General features: G+C 45.9%; 1 protein-coding gene across 1 annotated transcript in view; it reads left to right on the plus strand.

Moving 5' to 3' along the window:
* The window catches only part of ESPL1 (extra spindle pole bodies like 1, separase), a 41,819-nt gene extending 20,392 nt beyond the window's left edge, over positions 1 to 21,427 (plus strand). The window contains exons 13-30 of the mRNA XM_028709616.2: positions 26 to 197; positions 1,441 to 1,569; positions 3,400 to 3,556; positions 4,035 to 4,144; positions 5,261 to 6,393; positions 7,059 to 7,446; positions 8,709 to 8,879; positions 10,323 to 10,536; positions 11,207 to 11,394; positions 12,912 to 13,039; positions 13,118 to 13,240; positions 13,957 to 14,112; positions 15,192 to 15,365; positions 15,797 to 15,901; positions 16,737 to 16,852; positions 17,158 to 17,241; positions 19,585 to 19,743; positions 20,870 to 21,427. Of these exons, the coding sequence (XP_028565449.2) occupies positions 26 to 197; positions 1,441 to 1,569; positions 3,400 to 3,556; positions 4,035 to 4,144; positions 5,261 to 6,393; positions 7,059 to 7,446; positions 8,709 to 8,879; positions 10,323 to 10,536; positions 11,207 to 11,394; positions 12,912 to 13,039; positions 13,118 to 13,240; positions 13,957 to 14,112; positions 15,192 to 15,365; positions 15,797 to 15,901; positions 16,737 to 16,852; positions 17,158 to 17,241; positions 19,585 to 19,743; positions 20,870 to 21,071 (3,909 nt within the window). The 3' untranslated portion in view covers positions 21,072 to 21,427. The remainder of the gene's footprint in view (positions 1 to 25; positions 198 to 1,440; positions 1,570 to 3,399; positions 3,557 to 4,034; positions 4,145 to 5,260; positions 6,394 to 7,058; positions 7,447 to 8,708; positions 8,880 to 10,322; positions 10,537 to 11,206; positions 11,395 to 12,911; positions 13,040 to 13,117; positions 13,241 to 13,956; positions 14,113 to 15,191; positions 15,366 to 15,796; positions 15,902 to 16,736; positions 16,853 to 17,157; positions 17,242 to 19,584; positions 19,744 to 20,869) is intronic.
* The last annotated feature ends 2,663 nt before the right edge of the window (positions 21,428 to 24,090 follow it).

The raw sequence follows: 24,090 nt of genomic DNA on the forward strand, positions 1-24,090 counted from the left end.
TTTCCTCCCCTCTCTTTGTGGACAGATTGAAGAAGGTGTTATGCTTCTAGTAGAAATCTTACAGAACCCTGCTTTGCAAAGGTCCTCCAAGGTCTGGTACCTGCTCCGAGCCAGTGCTCTCCAGTTGACAGCTGCTTACCTTGGTCTGCCAGCTTCTGCCCTCCCACTGGCACTGAGGCAAAAACTCTGGGTTCAAGGTGAGTGCAGAAGCATCCATACATCTCCTCCTTGATCTGTACTCATCTGATACTTGCAATTCACCTGTCAATAAGTGAATTGTAAATGAATGGAAATAGCCCTGAGTGCTCACTGAAAGGACAGATCCTGAAGCTGAGGCTCCAGTACTTTGGCCACCTCATGAGAAGGGAAAACTCCCTGGAAAAGACCCTGATGTTGGGAAAGATGGAGGGCACAAGGGGAAGGGGATGACAGAAGATGAGATGGTTGGATAGTGTTCTCGAAGCTACCAGCATGAGTCTGACCAAACTGCAGGAGGCAGTGGAAGACAGGAGTGCCTGGCGTGCTCTGGTCCAGGGGGTCACAAAGAGTCGGACACGACTAAACGACTAAACAACAACAACAACAAATGAATGGAAGATTTTGAGAACTTTGTGACCTGGAGAGGGTATCCAAACATTCAAGTGCAAAGAGAAGATGTTCCGTTCCAGATGTACGGGAAGAGCATATACTAGAGTTAGGTTTCACCCAGCCGGTGAACAGCATGTCATTCCCAAGTAGAAAGGGAACAGCCAATTTTAAATTCTGGGCAGAACAGCAGTGTTGGTTGGTAACCTGCAGTTCTTGGGTTGTTGTAAATTCCACCCAACAAGCAAAGATTGAGGGTTTAAGCCAGAGATGGCAAACCTGTGCCCCCACCCCCCAGTTATTCTTGGATTCCAGTTCCCATCATCCATGGTCATTGATTATGCTGGCTGAGGCTGATAGGAGTGGGGAGTTCAATAATGTTTGGAGAGCACCAGGTTGCCCAGCCCTGTTTTTAAGCCATGCCAACAGTGTCATATATCATGGAAGTTTCTTCCTTGTGTGTAGAAGAGGTTCCCACCATGCACTAGTCCTGTAAATAGTCTTGGAAGTAAAAATCTGCTTCCCTCTTAATTGCGAACTGTGCTCCAAGGAGCATTTGCATTTCTTGGGAGCTGATCAAGAGTTTCTCATCTCTGAAAGCTGGTTGCCCCTTAAAATGTATGGCCCTAGGAAACCACTGGGTGTTCTGTAAGCTACATCCCAATAGTTTGAGGCCTAATAGACATGCTTATCCCTTATGTGGGCATTGCGTATTGTTCCCTTGAACACGTCTCCCAAATATTGGGAGCGCACAGGTCCTTTCATATGGGTTGCTTGTGGAAAGGTTTCCTTGAAACTACAAAGCTTGTTGAACACAGTAGTAACATACAGTGTGTGTTCTCTCCTCTCATGCAGGATGGAGGACCCCTGAAACGGCTCTGGGTGATGCTCACAAACTCTACCGCAGCATCCTCTTGAGTTTCTCACTGATTATCAGCGACATGCCTGCTAAAGATGTTTCAGAGCATCAGTTTGTAGATCACGGTAAAAATTTTATTGCTATCCTCTGAAAGTGTGCAAAGAATTTTGCTATTTTTCAAAGTCCTGTATGCATGAAACTTTCCCTAAACTGGGGCGAAGTGGTCCACTGTTGGAATATTGCTGCTGTTTACTAGTTCCTTTTCAGCCCAAGGATCTATTGGATAAAACCGGTATGCCCTATCTACCCTTGAAAGGGAGCAGCTGCTGTTATTTAGTACTAATATAGCACCATCACTATGGATTGTGCTTTACAAGCTTTTTAGAATTTTATGGAATGCAAATTGGGTTACAATGTAGGAAATCAATAAAAATACGATTAAGTAATCATGCAGCATCTAGCACAGCACATTACGGTTGTGACAACAGACAAAAAAATTAAGTGGCCTATTTTCAAGTAGTCTGGTGCATTTGGGAGCAGCTGGGCTAGACAGTTGTGCAAAAGGTGTCATGGAAAAATGAGTGGAGTAGCTTAACTAAATTTAGACTGTCCATATGCTGGTTTTAAAAATTATAACTTGTTCTAGTTGAAGATGCTGAAGTTATTCCATAAAAGAAAGGCAGAGATATACATTCTGGGTGGTATTCAGCAGCTAACTGGTCCCACTAGTGGAAGCCTACAGAAGGGCTTCTGTTGGCACAATGGGGCTTCCCTGCTGTCACCCGCCGCCCCCCCCCCCCCAGCATTCCCCAAAACTGGCCTTTGGGAGGCAGGAGAAGCCCCTAGAACAGTGCAAAGGGAGGGGAGAGGGGGAATTGTTCCATCTGGCAAGCTGAAAATTTGCGCTGACAGAACAATAGCCCTAGAGCTATGCTGAATTCCTCCCTCTGAAAATAAACCAAATATGTTTCAGCACACAATCTTGGAACTTGGTTGACCTTCGGTACTGGAACGACTTCCTAACCACATAAAATCTATGGATTGTTACAAGCAAATGGCCCACCAGTTGCTACTCCTTATTTTACTTTGTTCTCTTATTTCATTTACTCTGCCAAGCTCAAGCAATGAAACTCTTCAACAGCTCACCTCATCTGAGCAATGGGGTTTTAAAAAAATATGCAGGGAAGTAAACCTGCAACTTTGCAACCAGAATAAATGCAGCTGCAATATTTGATGTTGGGTGCAGAGTTCAACATCTGGATACTCAGCTGCATTTTTTTAAAAAAAAGTTTCCAATTCTTCTGGATGCATAGGTAGGTTTGAGAAACCTGTGGGCAAAATGCCCAATTAAATCCCAGAAAGAGGCTTTCAGTGGTTGGGAGGCAAGGTGCCCTGAATGGCTCATTGGCTTTCCCCATGGCTTGCAGAATAAATTGTGCTAGTTAGGGAATGCTTGTATAATGTAGATGAGGTGCACAGTATGGTTTACCTTGGTAAAGAATTATCAAATGAGGCAGACACTAGGGCTGGGCGGTATCTGGTTTTCAACATTGTGATACATCAGCAGCTTAATACCACGATATGCTGATATATCACAATGTCTGGAATGTATATTGGATCCTTCTTCCTCCCCAGTCCTACTGAGCAAGCCCCCATACCACTCTGGCTTGCGTGAGCTGAACGAGCGCAGGGGCTTCCTTAAACTGCTCAGTTGGGGGGTGGGAAGCCTCCTGCCCCCTAGTTCTCGGACAAGTGCCCAGTGAATAGGTGGTCCCAAAGAATGCAGATGTCGCCTGCCCGATCTTAATGTATGTGGAGTTACTATGTTCCACACTTCAGCATGCTGTCTCTTTTGAAAATCTTAAACATGGTGCACCTGGATGTAAAATTAAGATGCCCTACACATAGGCAACTTAATTGTTTCTTTCCCCACCCCAAACAAATTTGTCCATCAGGTGATAACTTGGTGCAGAAGTGGCAGGTGCTGGCTGACATGTTTGTTTGCTCCGAGAGCTTTGTCTCCCTCCTGAGCAAGATCGAGATTGTCAATGAAGCAAAAGCTTTCTGCCTGGAAATGCTGAAAATCTCCATGAGGCTTCAGTCTATTCGATGGTAAGGAATGTAAATGGGTAAGGAGGGGGAACCCGTGGCTCTTTAGATGTCACTGAACTAAAATCCCTATCACCCCTGACCATTGGCCATGTTGGCTGAGTCTGGTGGAAGCAGGAGTCCAGCACCTGAAAGTGGGGGGTCAGCAGTTCTCCACCCCTGATATATAATGAAAATAACATTGCACAGATAATCTCATAGGTGTGGGAATTAGAGACCTAGACTCGAACTTGTGTTGGCCTAGTCCCTTCTCAAAAATGTGGACCCAGGAAGCCCAGAGGCAAGCCCTCCTTAATCTGTTGAGCTTATCAGTGCAGAGCTGTGATGGGCATAGGGTGGAGGAGAGCCTTTTGTGAAATTTTGGTACGGAGCAGCATGTTGAGATAGGGTGCAGCGTGTGGCTGATGCCATTTGCAGGTCAAAGGTTTCAATTGTTGAGTATTGGGAACCCTCTAATGTCTCCTTGGCCTGCTCTTATCAGGTGTGCTCGCTTCCTGGTCTTGAAGAGTGGACTGGAACTACAGCGCAGTGACCTGGAGCTGTGTCGCTTGGATCTGGAGCAGGTCTTGTTTCTTCTTGAGTCGGGCACAGGTGAGGCTTCTCCACCCCACCTAAAGCAGCCTAAGCAGGGATGGTAGAACTTTGGAACCTCTTGCTGCAAGAAGAATGGGGAGGCAAACTGCCGTCTGCAGAAGGGGAATTGTTTTGCCCTGTGACTTAACTCTAGGGGATAATCAAGTCTCCCTCTGGAACGGTGGATCTGGGCTTGAGGGCATGGTTCCAGACTTTTCAGACTGATAAACTCTTTCCCTCTCCAAAAGCCAAACCCACCTACACGGGCAATGCATCCCCACAAAATCATGTGCCCACAAAGTTAAAGTAGGCAATTCCACAAACACTTAGCAAGCAACAGCAAATCCTCCCTTTACAAAAAAGGAATACAAATAGAGAAAAATGGGCAGTTGGGCTGGGTACAACGTAAAGCAAAGCACCAGCCCCACCTGCCTGTCCCCCTTCCTTTCCAATGCTAAGAGTGCCTGTCAGCCCCAGATGGCTCCCAGAGCCGAAGAAAGACGCCTAGGTGGCAAGAAACTAGACCCTCTAAATAAATTTTAACCCTATTTTTAAAAATTGGGAGAGGCAGGATGCTTTGAGCGCACCCATGGGCAGCATATCAGCAGCCCTAGCGTGAGGGTTAGGATCTTCAAACACACTGATATTGAGACCCGCTGTGCCACAGCTGTCAACTTTTCCCTTTTCTTGCGAGGAATCCTATGCGGAATAAGGGAATTTCCCTTTTAAAAAGGGAAGCGTTGACAGCTATGCGCTGTGGACTTCCTCTGAAAAGGTGCCACGCTTCATCCTTTCAATATTGGGAACTAGGAATCTGAGCAACTTGGTTGCTTGTTTCCTGCCTGGGAGTAAAGAACCTTTTACACCCCTCAGTCCGAAGATGACTTTCCCTTTGTGGAGGGTTCAGATCAGTGTTTCCCAAACTTGGGTCTCCAGCTGTTTTGGTTCTACAACTCCCATCATTCCTAGCTAGCAGAACCAGTTGAAATTGTAGTCCAAAAACAGTTGAAGACCCAAGTTTGGGAAACACAGATTTAGATCAATTTTGTGTTTAAGCGTTCAAAATAATTTGTGTAGTGTTTTCTGCTGGTGCCAGGGGAAAATACTCAATTAGCTCATCTCTTCTGCCTCCAGTTTTTGAAACCAAAGAAGAAAAAGAAGGTGTGAAAATCAAGCCCAGGAAAGGCAGGTCTAAAAACAGCATGCCTCAAGGTCCATGTGTAGAGCCTGCTGAGGAAGAGCAGCCTTTCTTGAAAGAGGTCTCCCTCGAGTTTGTTGACACAGTCTCTCTGCAGAAGAAGACCCTAACCACCTCGCCAGTGCTGAAGTCCAAACAGAAGAAGCATGCTGGCTTCCTGAGTCACCCAGAGGCCTGCCACTGCTTGCTGTGCTCTGACGTGGTCCTCTCTGCCGTCTGTCTCGGCTGGCTGGTCACCTCTGCAGAGGAGGAGCTGGCATCTGGGAACAGGGCGGAAGGCTTGCATCTCCTTGAGACCAGTCTGAAACGGTGTGCCACTGTGGCTCTGCGTCTCTCCAGCATGGTGGCCTGTGTTTCTCAAGGCAAGAAGGGGGTCACGCCTCATCAGTCCCCAGTTCAGATTCTTGATAATCTGGTGGCCCATATCTACGTGACTCTGGCTTGGCAAAGTGTGAACACTGGCAGACCAGAGAAGAAACTTTGGGGCATTCTGGAGACTGGCTTGAGCTTGCTGTCTTCTAAGGAGACTCGGCTGCTTGGCTTCCAATACCAAAGGGCCAGGCTGCTGCTTGCCAAAGCTGTGGGTACCATGTCTATCCTAGCCTCTACTCAATATGACAGTGCAGAAAACCTATTTTCTAGTGCTTGGTCCTGGAAGTCCCCATTGTCTCTGCACGGGAACCCAGAAGGCAAGCAAAAGGCAGAAAAGGAGGTCAATACACTTTGCACGCTGCCCCTGAAAAGCAAAACGCCGAAGCAGCCAAGAGCTGATCATAAAACAAAGTCTAAGCGAATCCAAGGAACTAAACCTCTGCCTGTGACCAGACCTAATAATCCATTTGCCCTGGCTGAGTCTGATTCAGAGGCTGCTCCGGTTGTCCTTAGACCACCTGTCGAGCACCGTACCCCAGCCCAGAAATCCCTCCCAGCTCCCAGGACAACCCAGCGTTCAGCAGCCGCGCCGCGCCTGAAGGCTCCATTTGCGGTTTTTGAGGAATCTTCTCCAAAGCTAAACACCAAACTTCCAAAGGCCCCTAAAGTGTCGAAGAGAACGAAATCTCGAATTAAGGTAACAATTAAAATAAGAATGCCTTGCTTAATCTGGGCCATGGTCTTAATATGGAAACGTTAATTGTGGCTGCTGTGGTTTATTAAAAATATACCTTAAATATTTACATGGCTTATCTATGGAATTGGTTTGCAGGCTTTGGGGTGGGGGTGCATCTGTTGTCTGCTGTGAAAATGGGATGCTTGACTAGATCAGCCGCTGGTCTGATCCAGCAGGATTCTTGTGTTGTCCTCCTAAAGCAGGGATAAGAAACCTTTGGCCCTCTGGATGCTGTTCGGCTTCAACTCCCACCAGTCTTGCCACCACCATCACAGGCAGAGATAATGGGGTCAGGACCCATACAGCCCAGCATCTTGCTTTCTACATTGTCCAATCAGATGCCTATGAAAAGCCTACAAGCAGGACAATGTCATAATAGTTTTGAGCAGTGACTGTCTCCCATTGTTGCTTGTTCCCAAGTGACTAGTATTCAGTGGCATGCTGCCTCTGCACCTGGAGATGATAATATCACCATCAAGGCATGAACTTGTCCAACCTCCCCCCCCAACCCCCGCATATAATCTAGCCGCTATCACCAAATATTGTGGTAGTGACTTCCGTTACTGTAAGAGTTTTGGGGGAAGGGGAGGTGAAGAGAAAGCAAAACAAACTTGTCTCCCCCCTAGGTCTCTTTCTATGATGACAGTGATATGGAAGATCCTCCGGAAGCCACGCAGGCGTCCCAGTTGGCTGCTGCCAAAGAGCCAGTGCCTGCCACCCCCAAGACAGGAAGAAGGGTGGCCTCTAGCAGGAAGGCATCCCAGATGAGCTGTAGCGCTAACTCTTCAGACGGCTGCTCCCAAATGGCAACGCCCCTGCCCAGGAGGCCACGGGGCAGGGGAGTTTCTCGACGAGGAAAGCAGCAGGAGGAAACCAAAGAAGCTCCTTGTGAGGAGGAAACGCCCAGTTCTAAGAATGATGAAGAAAAGGAGGTTCTGAGGACCATTGAGGAAGGACCTGAGGCCAGCTTTAAAGTCCTACGGGGTTCTGATGAAGAAGCGCCAGTAGTTGAAGGTGAGGTCTGACTGCTTGGAAAAAGAAAACAGTAGAGGAAGGTGGAAGGCGACAGACCTAGGAATGAGCTAGCTGACAGGCTTCTTAGGAGGGTAAGGGGAAGCAGGAGGCTTTAAAGGGAAAGAACAAGCCAGAGTAAAATAAGAATATTCCATAGCTGTTGGAGCAAGTCTGGTTTCTCTTTGTCATCTCTCTTTCTGCCTCTAATCAAGCTTTGAAGCAGAACATCCTGTGGGGTAACTAGCCTCATATAGCTGACATTGCTTAAGTCTAATTAATGCATGAAGGGGTTAAGACCGTAGAGTAAACTGACCTTCCAGGCTTAGCTTGTCGTGGGAGGGACTGCCCCCTACCAGTCTATCTGAGAAGCGCAACGTGTGAGGAGGTCAGAGCTGTTTCCTGCAGCTCAGACCGCATGGCTCTTACAAGCCTTTCTTGAGCTCTTATACCAATAATTCAGTTTCTAAGTAAATAATTTTAAACTTACCAAACATGTGGTCTTTATACTAGGGGGAGAGGGAAATTTAGGAACTCACAAGGGCATATTTTAAGATCTAAAAGCCTTTATTTCCATGCTTTACTTTGCTCCATATTTTATGATTTAAAATCTGCTGGGGTTATCTTACCTGCTGCTTTAAAATGAAGTTTCTGAATATCCCCTCTTCTAATCATGGGGTGAAGCAAAAGCCTGTTGAAAGACCTTAATCTACTGGTGTAACCTGCATGCTTTCCAACCTGCCTTCTTAATGACAAGGGTTCGAAAGTTATTTTTTAAATGCAGTGTTGAGATTTCTTAGTAATTCATTTCAGGTGTGTAGCTGCACAGAATTTTGCTTAATCGGTTGCCATCAATTTGATTTTAATTAATTTTATAATGAAATATTTTTAGAATGTGTGATTATTTGACTGTTTGATTATTTGATTGTTGTTATAAATAAAATTTATTATTATTATTATTAATATTAGCTGGCCTTCGTTATATGTGTATTCATGTGCTGCCGCTGACATAAAGGTTTACTGTGGCACGAGCTCTCGTGCATTTCAGGTTTCTGAAGCAGACTTCACTCCCACGAAAGCTTACACACAGTGAACACCCTTAAATTTGTGAGTCCTTAAAAGGCTTCCTTGTCGGGATCGCTTGGGAAGACTCATTCTGTGCCCAACAGGGTGCCATGCGAAATTGCACCCAAGCCACACCCCTGATTATAGAGGCTGTTTTGCAGCTGGCGTTGACACGTTGGCATTACTACTTCTCACTGCAGAACGCAGGAGGCGGCCTATCCGTCGGCTGAATGACACAGAAGAGGACCAAGAGGTTCTCCGGCGTGATGCCAGCATTGACTTGCAGGAGGCTTTCCAGGCTACAGAGAAGAGAGCTTCAGAGGACCCTTTCAACTTGCGCCCGCTTGCTGCTTTTCTGGATGCACCTGCCAGTAAGAAACATGAGCCTCTCCGCTCTGCTCCTCAGCTCCCTTTTTTAAGCCACGATTCCCACTTTGTGAGGCAGCCTAACGTCCCAGGGCAGGTTACAGCATTAAAACACAGTATTAAAAACAGCTTAGATCAACTTGCAATCACAAAAATAAGGTGGGTTCTGAAAACATACACAAAAATACCTTAGATGTTCCTTACTCTACTAGCTTTGAGGAAGGAAGGCACTGAATGTGTTTTCTCCCTCTCACAAAAAATTACTGAGCCTTTCAGGCTTCAGACGTTCCCAAGGTTTAAGCCTACCTTTGCAGTGCTGGGGACTAGAAACTTGGGTCTTTCAGCTAAACAGAAGCCAAAGTCTCTGACTCTTGAATGCATCCCTCAGTGACAAATGGCGTGGCCTCACTGGGCTTTTGTGTAGTTCACACAACTCTGGGTGGTAGGCTGCTGCTTCGTCTTCTTTGGTTCACATTGTAAGCAGTGTCCTAGGGCTGGGGGTTTAAAGCATTTTGCATATGTTGCTGCAGTAATCTTTAAAATAGCTGTGCAAGGGCTGGTCAATATAATTTATTCCCATTCTGCAGATGTGGAGATTGAGGGGGGGGGCATGCTTCAAATGACTCAATCAGCTCATGGTGACATCCTGTCCCTACTTTTCCCAAGTCTAAAAACCTGGCCTTCAAGATATAATTTAATAGATGCTTACTAGGGAATAAGTTTATTGAGAGCCACTGTGGTCTCCTGGTTACAGGACCAGGACCAGGGTTGGAATTCCCACTTGGCCGTGAAGCTCACGGCGTGACCTTGGGCAACAATGTTTTAGTCTGTGAGGATAAAATGTGGAGAGTGAAGAACCATATACACCAGCTGTGGGAAACTGGAACAGGCCAGAGAGTGGATCCAAAACTTGCCTGCCCCCTGTGGACCATTTTTGACAGGTGTGGTGGGACCACTCACTTGTCAATCACCTGATGTCATATGAGCAATAAGATTGGAAGTGAACCTCTACTTGCTTTCCGAAAGACAGCAGCAGAGGCTTATCTCTAATCTTAGTGCTGTGAGAAAAGAGCACAGAGATCGGAGATAAGAGAACCCCCTACCCTCCAACCTTAGTGTTTAGATCACAGATAACATATCTCTGTGTCTAATGGCATAGGGCGTCAGGCGACTTTACAGGTAAATGTGATTTGCTCAAAGTGGCCTGGGGCAGGCTAAATCCAGGGACCTGACAGGTCTAATTAAGATTCCTTGCTACTGATATTAATAATGCTGAGCCAGGGGGAAGAGTGGAATACAAATTTAACAAAATTAAATCAATTTTATAAATTTGCAACAGTTTTTAAAAATTATTATTCTGGAATCACGCTGTTCAGTTCACAGAATGAACATAAATGTTCAGTTTTTCATTTAATTCAGGTTTTTCTCTCTCTCCCAAACTATTGTAGACTCCTTGTCCATGGACTCTGTCTATGACTCCCTGCAAGCTGCCTTCTATGCAATTGGACATTACCCTCCGGGTGCCCTCTACAGCCATCTCTGCCGGCTCATGGCACTGTGCACTGGGAGCCGAGACCCCATTGCTACTGCCTACCTGGTTTCTGAGTCGGTCTCTGTAACTTTTCGTCATCAGATACTGACCGTCATTTACAAGAAGCTCCAGTAAGAGCTCATATTTTGGGGGGAAAGGGGAAGTGGTGTATACTGTATGTAAGTGTGGAAAACATAGCCTTGTGTAGGTTTACTTGGAAGTGTGTGAGAGAGTAAAAAATTATCCACTCTCAGTGGACCTGAGCAAGCCTCATGACTGCAGGGAGGTAAGCAGGAACCTGTGCAGATACTTAGCAGACAGCCTCTTCCAGGTGTTGTTTTTACAATGAATGAAAGATGAGTCAGCTCTGAAGCAGCAGATTTGTCTCTCCCTGAGGAGCTCATCTAAAACAGGCAAAGTCAGAGCAAAGAATCATGCAGAGATGCAGTGTGAGGCCTTTTTGCTGGGTGGGTACTCAAAGCTCCCTGGAGTATGTAAAATTGTCTTAAAGATTGGGGTCTGTATCTGAACGCATTTCCCCAGAATGTCCCTTTTCCAAATGCCTTTTCCAACCATTATAAGTTTTTCAAACGTATTTAAAATCCATGCTGGTAGAAAGCAAAATCTGCTTGGATGTCACCGTGAATCTTAACACGGGCTTTTGTTTATGCTGCTGCCAGAATGTTGGTGTGTGTGAAGTCTCTATTAGCATCTTAAATGAAATTACTTCTTGCTTGCCTCCTGCTTTCTCTTGCACATCCTTTGAAAGCTAATGACCTCGGCCTCTTGTTTGATTCTTAGCAAAATGAAAAAGGTATCTGTGGCCAGCGCCTTAAAGCAGTTGGAAGCACTTAGCCTGCAAGAAGGAAAAACTGATTCTCCGTTCCAGCACCTCTCTGAGTTACAGAACCTCTTTGAATTCAGCTGCCCCAGCCCAACAAAGTTGGAGACGGAGAACTTCAGAGAACAGCTGCAACAAATCCCTTCTGGTATATGACATGACTTCAGTGGGGGAGAGCGGGCGGTACTTGCTCCCCATTCAAAAGGATGGTGGTATCTGTGTTCCTATAGCAGAAAAGGTTGTGAGTCATATCGCTGCAGCAGAACCCTTTAATGAGCTGGCAGTTTTTGCAATACCATGGTCTAGAACAGGGGTCAGCAACCTTTTTCAGCCATGGGCCAGTCCACTGTCCCTCAGACCATGTGGTGGACTGGACCATATTTTGAAAAAAATATTGAACGAATTCCTATGCCCCACAAATAACCCAGAGATGCATTTTAAATAAAAGGACACATTCTACTCATGTAAAAACACGCTGATTCCCGGACCATCCACGGGCCGGATTGAGAAGGCGATTGGGCTGCATCTGGCCCCGGGGCCTTAGGTCTAGAATTAAAAACAAAACATTGTGCACTCCACATAGGAATTGGAACGTTGGCGATTTAATTAAAAGAGCTGTAGTGCTGTACTTAAATTTTGCCTGGATTTCTGTAGTTCATGCTGTGTCATGCCGGGCATGTTGCATTAGGTAATGAGTGGGATTTGGGTGATGGGAACTATGTTCACTTATTTGGGAATGGAGCAGGGAGTGTAGAGTTAAGTTGCCCAGAATTCTTTCTTCGGCCATCTGTGGATCCTGAACTGCCAACAGAGACCCCCTCATTTATACTTACTTTTCAAAACAAGGACTAGAAATGTGTTTAGTTTTAAAGGGTGTTGTGTAGGAAGAGGAGGTGCTGTGTCTTAAGAAACACAGGAGCTTCTGTGTTTGCAATTTGGCATCTGATGGCACATTTGTGCCTCCTGTTATGCTCCAGCATATACAGTGGTACCTCTCGTTAAGAACTTAAAAGATCCATCGCATCCTGGTCACTGTCTCTTCGAGCTCCTGCCGTCGGGACGGAGATACAGGACGATGAAGACAAGAACGAGCCGTCTTAAGAACAGCTTCTTCTCCAGAGCGATCTCGGCCCTGAATGGGAAGCCTGGACTTTGAAAGTCATCTAATCTTCCTTGCTGTATTATACTGTATTGTTTTAATTAGTGTTTTTATAGTGTTTTTATAGTGTTTTATAGTGTTTTTATAGTGTTTTGATTTTGTGTGGAGTGCCCTACCTGGGTGGATGGAGCAGCCAAGTAATTTCGTTGTCCCCGAGAGGGGGCAATGACAATAAAGATATTATTATTATTATTATTATTATTATTATTATTATTATTATTATTAATTCGTTCCGGAGGTCTGTTCTTAACCTGAAACTGTTCTTAACCTGAGGTACCACTTTAGCTAATGGGGCCTCCCGCTGCCACCACCAAACGATTTTTGTTCTCATCCTGAAGCAGAGTTCTTAACCCAAGGTTCTATTTCTGGGTTAGCAGAGTCTGTAACCTGAAGCGTCTGTAACCCGAAGCATCTGTAACCTGAGGTACCACTGTAAAACTGTTGCTTTAACCACCCTATGTGCAGCTCTTCTCTTAAAAAATTGGGCATTGCTGTCTCCATCACAGGGGTAACAGTGTGTATATTAACCCTGGTGAGCATCCAGCCAGAAACTATTGGGGACGTCCTCTTGCTGACACGGCTGGAGAAAGATGCCCCCCCAGTGACCATCCAGATACAGACCATGCACGCCAAGGTAAGGAAGTCAAATTTGCATTGGCAGCTCCCTGGTTGGAGGGGCCAGCTTTTTCCATCATGCCCCTTTGTTTTTCAGGTCCCTGTAAGTGCAGCCCTTGGTGAACTTGATGCCATCCTACAGAAACAGAAAGAGATCTCCAACCTCACGGACAGGAAGGACTGGTGGAATGGCAGGGTTGCCCTGGACAAGAGGATGAAGGTGAGGTCTCCGTGGTCTTCGGCATTGCCCCAAATCTGCCAGAAGGCTGAGCCCTTTGACTTCCAGCAGCAGAGAAGAGGTGGCTAAAGTCTAGCAAAGGATAGGAGGAGTTGTGCTACTTACATGCCTGGCACCTGTGACTGTAGGCAAAAGAATGGGCCTGGGTGACCGGGGGGTGGGGGTCCCACCACTGTTGCCACTACTACCAACTAAAAGTGGGGAGCACAAGGCACAATTGTGATGGGGAAGCACCTTCTGTTCCCAAACCTCATTGCTCTCATTGTTTCCCCAGCCACTCTGGGCGGCTCCCAACAAAATATTAAAAAGACAATAAAAGATCAAACATTAAAAACTTCCCTAAACAGGGCTGCCTTCAGATGTCTTCTAAAAGTCAGATAGTTGTTTATTTCCTTGATATCTGATGGGAGGGCGCCACCACCGAGAAGGCCCTCTGCCTGGTTCCCTGTAACCTCACTTCTCGCAGTGAGGGAACCAACAGAAGGCCCTCGGAGCTGGACCTCAATGTCCGGGCTGAACGATGGGGGTGGAGGCACTCCTTCAGGTATACTGGGCTGAGGCCATTTAGGGCTTTAAAGGTCAGCACCAACACTTTGAATTGTGCTCGGAAATATACTGTGATCCAATTCTCCTTGTCCTCCATTGGCTTGCAACTGAGTGACAGGTTCTGCGGGACTCACGGTTTCTTCACTCCGCAGGATTTGACTGAGTCTCTGGAGACACATGTCCTGAGCTGCTGGAAGGGTGCCCTGCTGCCATCCTTTGAGGACCAAAACTTAGCAGAAGAAGCCTCCCGCCTTCAGGCACGTCTCAGGGAGTGTGGCTGTGAGGAAGTGGATCTGGCACTGCTCAAGGTGAGGAGCCCAGGAGTCTTTTAGCAGTCAGAAATAGCAACTGGTGAGCTCGATTGCACCCAAAGGTCCAGCTTGCAAGCCAGATGCTTCCCAGAAGCAAAGCATGGAGGTGATGACTTTGCCCCCAGCTTCTGGTGTGCAGAGGTACACTGTTATGGACCATGGAGGTTCTGTTTAGCTGTTGATATACTGATGCTCCCATGAGTATTTCCAATTCCCTTGATTGTTTTCAAAGCTAGTGGCTGTTGTCTCTCTACCTGTTGCAGTGAATTCTATAAGTTACACATTGTGTGAAATGCTTTGGTTTTTTGTTGGTTTATTTTTTAAAATGGGTCCTTCTGGTTCCGTTGCAAACATCGGGTGTGATTTGCCCAACAAGTCATGATAGCGGAAGCCCGTGCAGACTTGCTTGTACAACTGGGCTTTCTCACCTCTCCTCCCCCACAAAATTGGCTCTGGGGTGTCAGAAGAACCCCCAGAACAGTGCATGGCTGGGAAGAGAAGGGGAATTGTTGTATCTGGAAAGCAGAAATATTTGCGCTGATGGCCATTAAATTACTTCCAATAGCTTTGCATGGTGACCTCTTTTTCTAATATTAAGAGAGAATTCTCCTATAACCAATCTGTCTCTCAGCATATACAGTATGTATGTATGTATTTTTTATTTTATTGATTTAACCCCACCCAAGTGGCTGGCTTATGCCATGCACCCCTCCCTGGAAACTAAACCAAAAAAATCAGGTGCATTTAATCTTTACTCATGTGGCACATTAGCCACTATATCTTTCCCCTACTATTTAAAATAACAATATTTCTTAATAAATAGCTATTTCTTAATTTTCGTGTTTACGATGCTGTTTTACAGCTTACATGTATATTTCAGCATACTGCTCTTGGAGATTTAAAACCCTCTTATTTGTAATCTCTCTTTTTAAATATTAAGTGACTTAAAAGTGCTTGAAAGCAAGCAAATGAGTTAAGAATTGCACAAATGGTTGTGGTGACAGATAGCAGCACCTCACTGGGGTTGTGGGTGTCCAAAATGGCCTTGCATCTTAACTTTTGCTCTCCTCCACCAGGCCATGCTGACTGGCTCGCATCTTTTGACTCCACAACATGTACAATGCTTGGCACAGGGGCTCAACGCATCTCAGCCCGAGAGAGCCCAGAACTGTCTGCAGGAGGCAGTGGACAAACTGGGATCCCATACTGGTCAGGCGTCGAGTGGCCACTTAGTCCTTGTGCTGGATAAAGTAAGTGAAGGCCATTTCCCCATTAGTTACATGACGGGTGAGCAGATAGCCTTCAACCTTGCAGAGTCCCTGCTCCTTGGGTACCTTTCCTGGGAGAAGCAGAAACACAACATCATTATATGGGAATTGAAGTCTGTTTGGTGCGGTTGCACCTTCTGTGCTACCCAACATCACTCCCCAAATGCTCGTTCAACAGCAACATTTGAGGGTTCAGCTCATTGCTTTCCTTTTCCTGGCGGACCAGCTCAAAAGCAGCCTGGCAGATGTTGGAGGGCTGGTGATAAGACATCCTTGGCTTCCCTTAATGGGCTGGAATTATGTCCCCCAACCTCCGTCACACAGACTGAAGTTACTCCATTGAAGGAGCCCAGCAGTCCCCTCTTGTACGGAGGTGAGAGCAAGGCTTAATTTCTGATCATTTCCACCCCCAGCACCTGCAAAAGCTTCCCTGGGAAAACATGCCATGCTTGAAAAACCATTCCGTGACCCGGTTACCATCTCTGCGGTTCCTGCTCAGCTATTCTCTTACAAAAAAGGTATAAAGAACCCCCCTGCCCTGCTAGAAGGCACAAAGGCATGATCCGGACGTTGTTTTTATCCTACGCCTTTTTAAAGATGGATTGAATAGCTATGGCAACGTTAGTTTTGTTAAGTAGCGCAGCTTTTGCGTGCACGATGCTCCATGTCTGCCTTCTTGGTGAATCGCAGAAAGGATATTTAGTAACGGCTAGGAAAGACCTTTATTTAAAAGACCTGTGAAACGGGTTAAGTAAGAGGTGACATTTGGCTGCTTTTGCTTCCTTTGTGTAGTGAAGCTTGGCTCAATTTACCCAAGTGCCCTACAAGGGGATCCTAGCTATCTTGTCTCTGGGGCACTGTGTGTGGTTTTAATTTGCATCGGTTGCAAGCTTTGGAGGGAAGTGAGGAGAGACGTGTGCTGGTGGATGAACTGAGCTTCGATCCAGGATCCCTTGGCCCCTTTCCCCAGATTCTGAATGAGACATTGAGCTGACTAGATTCAAGCAAGGTTGTGTGCTCGTGTTTTTTCCTAATAGATTTCAGTTCAGCACCTTTAGGAAGCTTAGTTCTGTGTTTTGAGTTAAGTCAGCTTGCAGATTTAACGGGGTGACTTCAGGTTGTTGCTAGTCATGGGAAGGAGCAATGAGCCTGGTATTGTCCACTAGAAGCCACTACTTACACTTTCACTCTTCTTCTCAATGCCACCCCCCCTTCTGGCCCTGGAGATGACATACTCATTGTACCAAGGCTACATCTAGCAAAAACCTTTGCAGGCTGAAATCTCTTCCCTGTACCAAAACCTCTGCCTTTATCCCATCTAATAAAGCTGTTTTTCTGATCTGCTTTTAACAGTATCAGGAAGAGACTATCCTAAACCGCGGTGTCAACAGCAGCAACACCTTTTATGTCTTGAATCCACACACAAACCTTCCTGGGACAGAGAGAATGTTCAAAGACTGGTTTCAGAGGTAATTAATTATCTGCATGTGTGCACAAGTCGCGCGGAGGTCTTTTCGAAGCCGGATTTCCCCGCACAGGTTACCAGCAGGCTGATTTGGGCTCCTCTGGAATTTACAAAGTTTGCTTGACCAGGGATGGGGAATCTGTAGCTATCCATATTTTGTTGATGGCTCCAACTCCCATCAGCTCAACACAGCATAATGGCTAAGTATTGTGAGAACTGTAGTCCAATCTGCTGCCCTACCCCCTGGTGCCCTTCTTACTAACTGTCTAATGTTTCTTTCTCCCCCCACCCCTGGCAATTGCTTGGTAGTGAGCCTGGATGGACAGGAGTGATAGGAGAGAGTCCCAGTGCAGACCAAGTGCCGTCAGCTCTTGAAGAACGTGATCTCTATATGTGAGTACATACATCATGTAGTGCTGCCTAAGCCAGTGGTGGAGAAGGCTGGTGCCTTGATTTAATTGGGGGACAGGAAAGCATGCTGCTTGGGGGCAATTGACAAATTTAACTCATAACTGTTGAGGTAAGACCAACTCATTTTGTGTCTGTATTGACATGACGCCTGGGCAGTATTCTCCTCTGTTTTGCTCTTCTTGTGCAAGATCAAATAATTGCAGAGTTGGAAGGGACCCCAAGGGTTATCAAGTCCAACCCCTCACACTGCAGGAATCTCAGTTAAAGCATTCGTGACAGATGGCCAGGTCCTTCTAGGCAGGTTTGCCTAGTAGGACCCTGAGCTAAGGCATCTCAAGAGAAGCAAGATAGAGGGAAAGTGAATCTTGAATAAACATATAGTGATAGAACCAAGTTATTTTTGAAGGTATTTAGCACTGTTGTCTGGTCCTTTCACTACTGAACATGAGCACATAATAACCCAGGAAAGGTGTGTGTGAAAACTAGATTTCACAAACAAGGGGCAGATGAGTTCTTCTTCTTAATCATCCCCAGCTACTTATAATAATAATATATAATAATAATAATTTATTATTTATACCCCGCACATCTGGCTGGGTTTCCCCCGCCACTCTGGGTGGCTTCCAACAGAATATTAAAATACAATAACCTATTAAACATTAAAAGCTTCCCTAAACTACCGTCAGGCAACTTAATGATCCTTTAATATGTCTCCCTTGGTTTAAAGGAGGCTCCACTCTTGAAATCATTGCATGCTTATTTTCCTATGAACCTACATTAAATAGGCAGTGTGTTGAAATCAAAATAAGGCACAGCCCCTGTCTTTCAGGCTTGCAATTTACGACTCATTGAGGAAGTGGAGTGGGGAGGGGGATGAATAGAGGGAGGTCAGCCTGACATTGATAAAATGAAGAGATGTTCTTCCTCTCAAAAGGAGCAAGGAACCTCTCGGCTCCAACTCCCACCAGCCCCAGCCAGCAAGAGCAGAGACTGACCTAGTTGCCCCCATTCCTCTGGCCAACTACAGGACAGAATGCCCACCAAACTTCCTCCCTCTTTCAGCCACAGAGCAACATTTGTGTGCTGGAAATGCAAAGCAATCCCCCTAGTGTTAAATAATAATAATAATAATAATAATAATTCCAACAGAACACTAAAATACAATAACCTATTAAACATTAAAAGCTTCCCTAAACATGGCTGCCTTCAGATGTCTTCTAAAAGCCTGGTAGTTATTTTTCTCTTTGACATCTGGTGGGAGGGCGTTCCACAGGGCGGGTGCCACTACCGAGAAGGCCCTCTGCCTGGTTCCCTGTAATTTGGCTTCTCTCAGCGAGGGAACAGCCAGAAGGCCCTTGGCGCTGGACCTCAGTGTCCGGGCATAACAATGGGGGTGGAGACACCCCTTCAGATATACTGGACCGAGGCCGTTTTGGGCTTTAAAGGTCAGCACCAACACTTTGAATTGTGCTCGGAAACGTACTGGGAGCCAGTGTAGGTCTTTCAAGACTGGTGTTATATGATCTCGGCGGCCACTCCCAGTCACCAGTCTAGCTGCCGCATTCTGGATTAGTTGTAGTTTCCGGGTCACCTTCAAAGGTAGCCCCACATAGAGCGCATTGCAGTAGTCCAAGCGAGAGATAACTACAGCATGCATCACTCTGGCGAGACAGTCTGCAGGCAAGTAGGGTCTCAGCTTGCGTACTAGATGTAGCTGTTAAACAGCTGCCCTGGACACAGAATTGACCTGCACCTCCATGGACAGCTGTGAGTCCAGAATGACTCCCAGGCTGCGCACCTGGTCCTTCAGGGGCACAGTTACCCCATACCGGGTTTGGTCCTGACTGGACGGGTACTGGAATCAGCAAGGGATACCCACATGACCTGAAGGTGCTGCTGTGCAATGCCAGGTCAATGATTCATAAGACCCCTGCCATCCATGACTGGTGTTACTTGAGCATGTCATCTAGCTAGTGTCTGGAACCAGGTTCCTATGTTCCTTGCCTGCCCACCCACACGCTTTCTGCAGTGGTCATCATTAGAGAAGGTGGGGTGCAATCTCCCAACAACCCTTGTTCCCCTAGAGATGCAGAATGTCTGTTCAAGTTGCTCATTAGTGCCAGACACAAAACCCTCTACGGAATGTAAACAGGTTGGTGCATTACACGATCCCTTATTTGCATTCACTGAGGCTGCATGGATTGTCACTTAAGCCTGCTTTCCTATGGTAGGCAGCTGAGCCTGTGGAAGAGGGGAGAGTTATGCTTCTGGTCCAAGTGGGCTTGTGTTTCGTTTTACTTTATGGTGGTTCTTTCCTTCCTGTAGCTACGCTGGGCATGGTGCTGGTGCCCGTTTTGTGGACACCATCCTGAGAGTGGACTGCAGGGCCGTGGCTCTTCTTTTCGGCTGCAGCAGTGCTGTCCTAGCAGTGCAGGGCAACCTGGAGGGAACTGGTGCTGTCCTCCGGTTCCTGATGGCAGGCTGGTAAGTTACCGCATCCTTTGCTGGCCCTGCCTCTCTTTAACAAATGAGTCAGCAATCCTTGCCTCTTGTGGGGACTCCACCCACCTGTCAAATTGTGCGCAGGAGGCAGATCTTGATAAGGATCTGGCCCATGGAGCCCAAATGGTTCCATGCTTCTGGTCCTAGACCAGTGGTAGAGGGGGAACCTGAGGTCCTCCTGATGTTACTGGACTGCAGCTGTCAACATTCGTGACAATAAGCCATTCTGGCTAGGGCTGATGGAAGCTGTAGCTGAGCAATATTTGAATGGCCACATGTTCCCCAGCTCTGGCCCTAGACCACAGGTGGGGACCCCTAGTCTGTGATCCTGTGGTGGCCTATCATGCCTTTTAGATCTTCCCTAGAACCTTGTGTTCTCCATCCCCATAAGAAAAGGGTTTTTTCTCAGCCTAACTGTTGGAGAGAGAGAAAGGAATAGAGGAAAGAGAAAATGGGTTGCTGACTGCTAGCTTTGACCCTGAAAGAAATTTTGCCTGGGGCAATGAAGCCCATGGCATAATTTCCGCTAGTCATTATCCAGTGCTTTCTGGGGAAGCTAGAAGTTTCATGCTTTGTTTGGACACCTATTATATACATAGGATTTGTTGTTGTTGTTTAGTCGTGTCCGACTCTTCGTGACCCCATGGACCAGAGCACGCCAAGCACTTCTGTCTTCCACTGCCTCCCGCAGTTTAGTCAAACTCATGCTGGTAGCTTCGAGAACACTGTCCAACCATCTCGTCCTCTGTCGTCCCCTTCTCCTTGTGCCCTCCATCTTTCCAACATCAGGGTCTTTTCCAGGGAGTCTTCTCTTCTCATGAGGTGGCCAAAGTATTGGAACCTCAGCTTCAGGATCTGTCCTTCCAGTGAGCACTCAGGGCTGATTTCCTTCAGAATGGATGGGTTTGATCTTCTTGCAGTCCATGGGACTCTCAAGAGTCTCCTCCAGCACCATAATTCAAAAGCATCAATTCTTCGGCGATCAGCCTTTTTTATGGTCCAGCTCTCACTTCCATACATCACTACTGGGAAATACATAGGATTTAGATATATATATTTTTAATGACCTGTACATGTGATCTCTCTCTCCTTCTCCCTCAACCCCTAGTCCCCTAGTGCTGGGTAACCTCTGGGATGTAACTGACCGAGACATCGATCGCTACATGGAAGCACTTCTGAAGAACTGGCTCAAGGCAGGTTCAGGAGCTCCATTCCTCCAATATGTCATACAGTCCCGCCATGCTCCCAGACTCAAATATATGATTGGTGCTGCCCCAATAGCCTATGGCTTACCAGTGTCTCTGCAGTAGAAAACAGGGCAAAAGCATGATACCTGGTTTCTGGTGGGAGGGATTTGAAAGGACCCAAGTTACTATTTTTTTTTTTGTAAACGCTGAACTGCCTTAAATGGAAACTGCTGCTGGGGAGAAGGATAAAATATCTGGCCTTATGCAAGCTGGGTTGGTCACCAACTACCTTGCCTGAGCTTCAGTGGAAAGTCTGCACCTGCCTTTACAGGGGATGCTCCTAGTTAAGCTGCTGCTCTTTGCAATATGTAGCGTTTGCACAGTTGTACAGTTTGCATTTCCAGTGATTGATTAAGTTATTTTAAAATTGATTTGTATTTTAATGTTTCAAAGCCTAAATAAAAGTTATAACAAATAAAGTGTGTGTGTTGGTTTGGCAGAGGGGGCTAAGCTTGGAACAGGTACCAAAAATCTAGTACTGGCTGATGATTCCTGTTAGTCTTTCTAAAATCAAACATGGATTTACCATTCTAGCACTTGACCGTGCTGGTTTAATATTCTGTTCTGGTTTGACCCACGCAGCTAGTGCATCCTGTCTATCTTCTCTTGTGGGTTTATAATACCCCCACACCATCTTCTCCTTACCCCCTCATCATGATGAGCAGAACAGGAGAATCACACTGAACAGTTTAAAACAAAAATAGCAACAACAAAAAATGAAGAATGTTGCATAATACGCACAGGTTCCCACATTAAGTCATAATTTGGGTTATCTTGGTGCAGAACCTTTTAAAGAATACTAACCTTAGGCACGGTTTTGTCTACAGAATTAGGAGCAGAGAGCTGTATAGACACCTCCTAGATTTATTGTAGGTGTGCCCCAGACCACCAGAGAAACCAAGCTGCTTCATTTCAAAAGCTCTAGAATAAATGTATTTTTCTCAGCAGATAGTTAGGCACTTCCAGATTTTGCTTTACAAATGTAAAATTGAGCGCCCTTGATAGTCCCCAGGTTTTGCACTAGGATATTCAATAATTTTGTGCTATGTAACCTTCTGTTACAAGTGATTTAGTAGTTACCTGCACACAGACAAGGACCAGGAAACAAAAATTGCTCCCCATCACCACCATTAGGAATGCAACTTGCATCCCACAGAGATGTGTGATATTTTTACTATAGCCACAACATGTGTGGGATGTTTGGAAAGAATGTTGGATGTCTGGAAGAATAATGAAGGTGATTCTTTTCTCTCATGTATCACAGTGTTCTAGTAATCAAATGTGTTCGATTGTGATATGAATTTAAATGCTACTTTCGTTGATGAGGGTTAGTAGTTACAGGGTGAAGAATAGTTCTGGAGCTTATCACCAGAACCATCCTCGAATGTCAGAGGCATGCAAAGTGTGTTAAAACCCTGATACCCTCCATATGGGGGCATCCAATTCTCTATGATCACTGGTCACACTGGCTGGGGTTGAAGGGAGTTGTAATCCAAAAACATCTGGAGGACACCAGCTTGGGAAAGGCTGTTGTATTATGGATTGTACTGCTTACCTTAAGCTATAAATGACAGGTTATATTACATGCAGTTATATTACAATGCATCTCAAAGCTGAGCTTCAGTCAACACCAAAGCACCTCCCGAAATGGATATACTAAAGTATTAACCTCTCTAGGATCTCAGTACATGAAAAGTCATTTTATTTCCCTGCCCCTATTCATATTTGTATTGCTTGGTTTTAATTTTTTCCCTTTGGTAGTTCCTGGAGGGTTGGCATAGATAAAATGAGATTTGGCACCCTACAACTATGTTCTTACAAATAGGCTTCATTGAACACAACTAAAACTACCTTTTACAGTTAAGATGATGGAAAAAACTCCACCTCATCAAGCAACAAGTTGCCCAAGGGCCTCCTGATTTGATTATTCAGATTCTGGGTCATAAATAGTGGAATTTCTCCACGAGTTAAGAGAAAATACAGGCACTGGTGTAAAAATCAGAAGCGGGCAGGCCTAGAAACTCCCTATGGTGACAATGTTTTGAAACACGCATGCCTGCTCCATCCCAAAAGAAATTAGAGCTTAAGATGACTTTTTTTAAGGCATTTTTGAAATGTCCCATGGCAAGGAAAAATTCAAGTGTGTTTTACAGGTTCCATTTATGCCAGTGTTTTGAAAGCAGTGTGTCCTGTAGAAAACAAAATATATAATGGTTTTAAAAAATGCATGGGTGTTGTTAGTTTGCCATTAAAGTTTGGATCACAAACAAGAATCGTCGCACCACCCCATCATGAAGAAACAGTGCTTTGGCATTTCTGCCTGTTGTTGTTTAGTCGTTTAGTCATGTCCGACTCTTCGTGACCCCCTGGACCAGAGCACGCCAGGCACTCCTGTCTTCCACTGCCTCCCGCAGTTTGGTCAAACTCATGCTGGTAGCTTCGAGAACACTGTCCAACCATCTTGTCCTTTGTCGTCCCCTTCTCCTTGTGCCCTCCATCTTTCCCAACACCAGGGTCTTTTCCAGGGAGTCTTCTCTTCTCATGAGGTGGCCAAAGTATTGGAGCCTCAGCTTCAGGATCTGTCCTTCCAGTGAGCACTCAGGGCTGATTTCCCTAAGAATGGATAGGTTTGATCTTCTTGCAGTCCATGGGACTCTCCTCCAGCAGCATCATTCAAAAGCATCCATTCTTTGGCGATCAGCCTCCTTTATGGTCCAGCTCTCACTTCCATACATCACTACTGGGAAAACCATAGCTTTAACTATACAGGCCTTTGTTGGCAAGGTGATGTCTCTATTTTTTTTAGATGCTGTCTAGGTTTGTCCTTGCTTTCCTCCCAAGAAGCAGGCGTCTTTTAATTTCGTGGCTGCTGTCACCATCTGCAGTGATCATGGAGCCCAAGAAAGTAAAATCTCTCACTGCCTCCATTTCTTCCCCTTCTATTTGCCACTAGGTAATGGGCCCAGTGGCCACGATCTGCCTGTTATGCAGTCTTTTTTAGAGTGTCAACTCATCTCCCTTTTATCTGCAAAGTCAGAAGCTCCCGCCCCAGTCTCCCCTTCGACTGATTTTAACAAAAATT

This window comes from Podarcis muralis, chromosome 2 (genome assembly GCF_964188315.1).
Source record: "Podarcis muralis chromosome 2, rPodMur119.hap1.1, whole genome shotgun sequence".
Lineage (NCBI taxonomy): Eukaryota > Metazoa > Chordata > Lepidosauria > Squamata > Lacertidae > Podarcis > Podarcis muralis.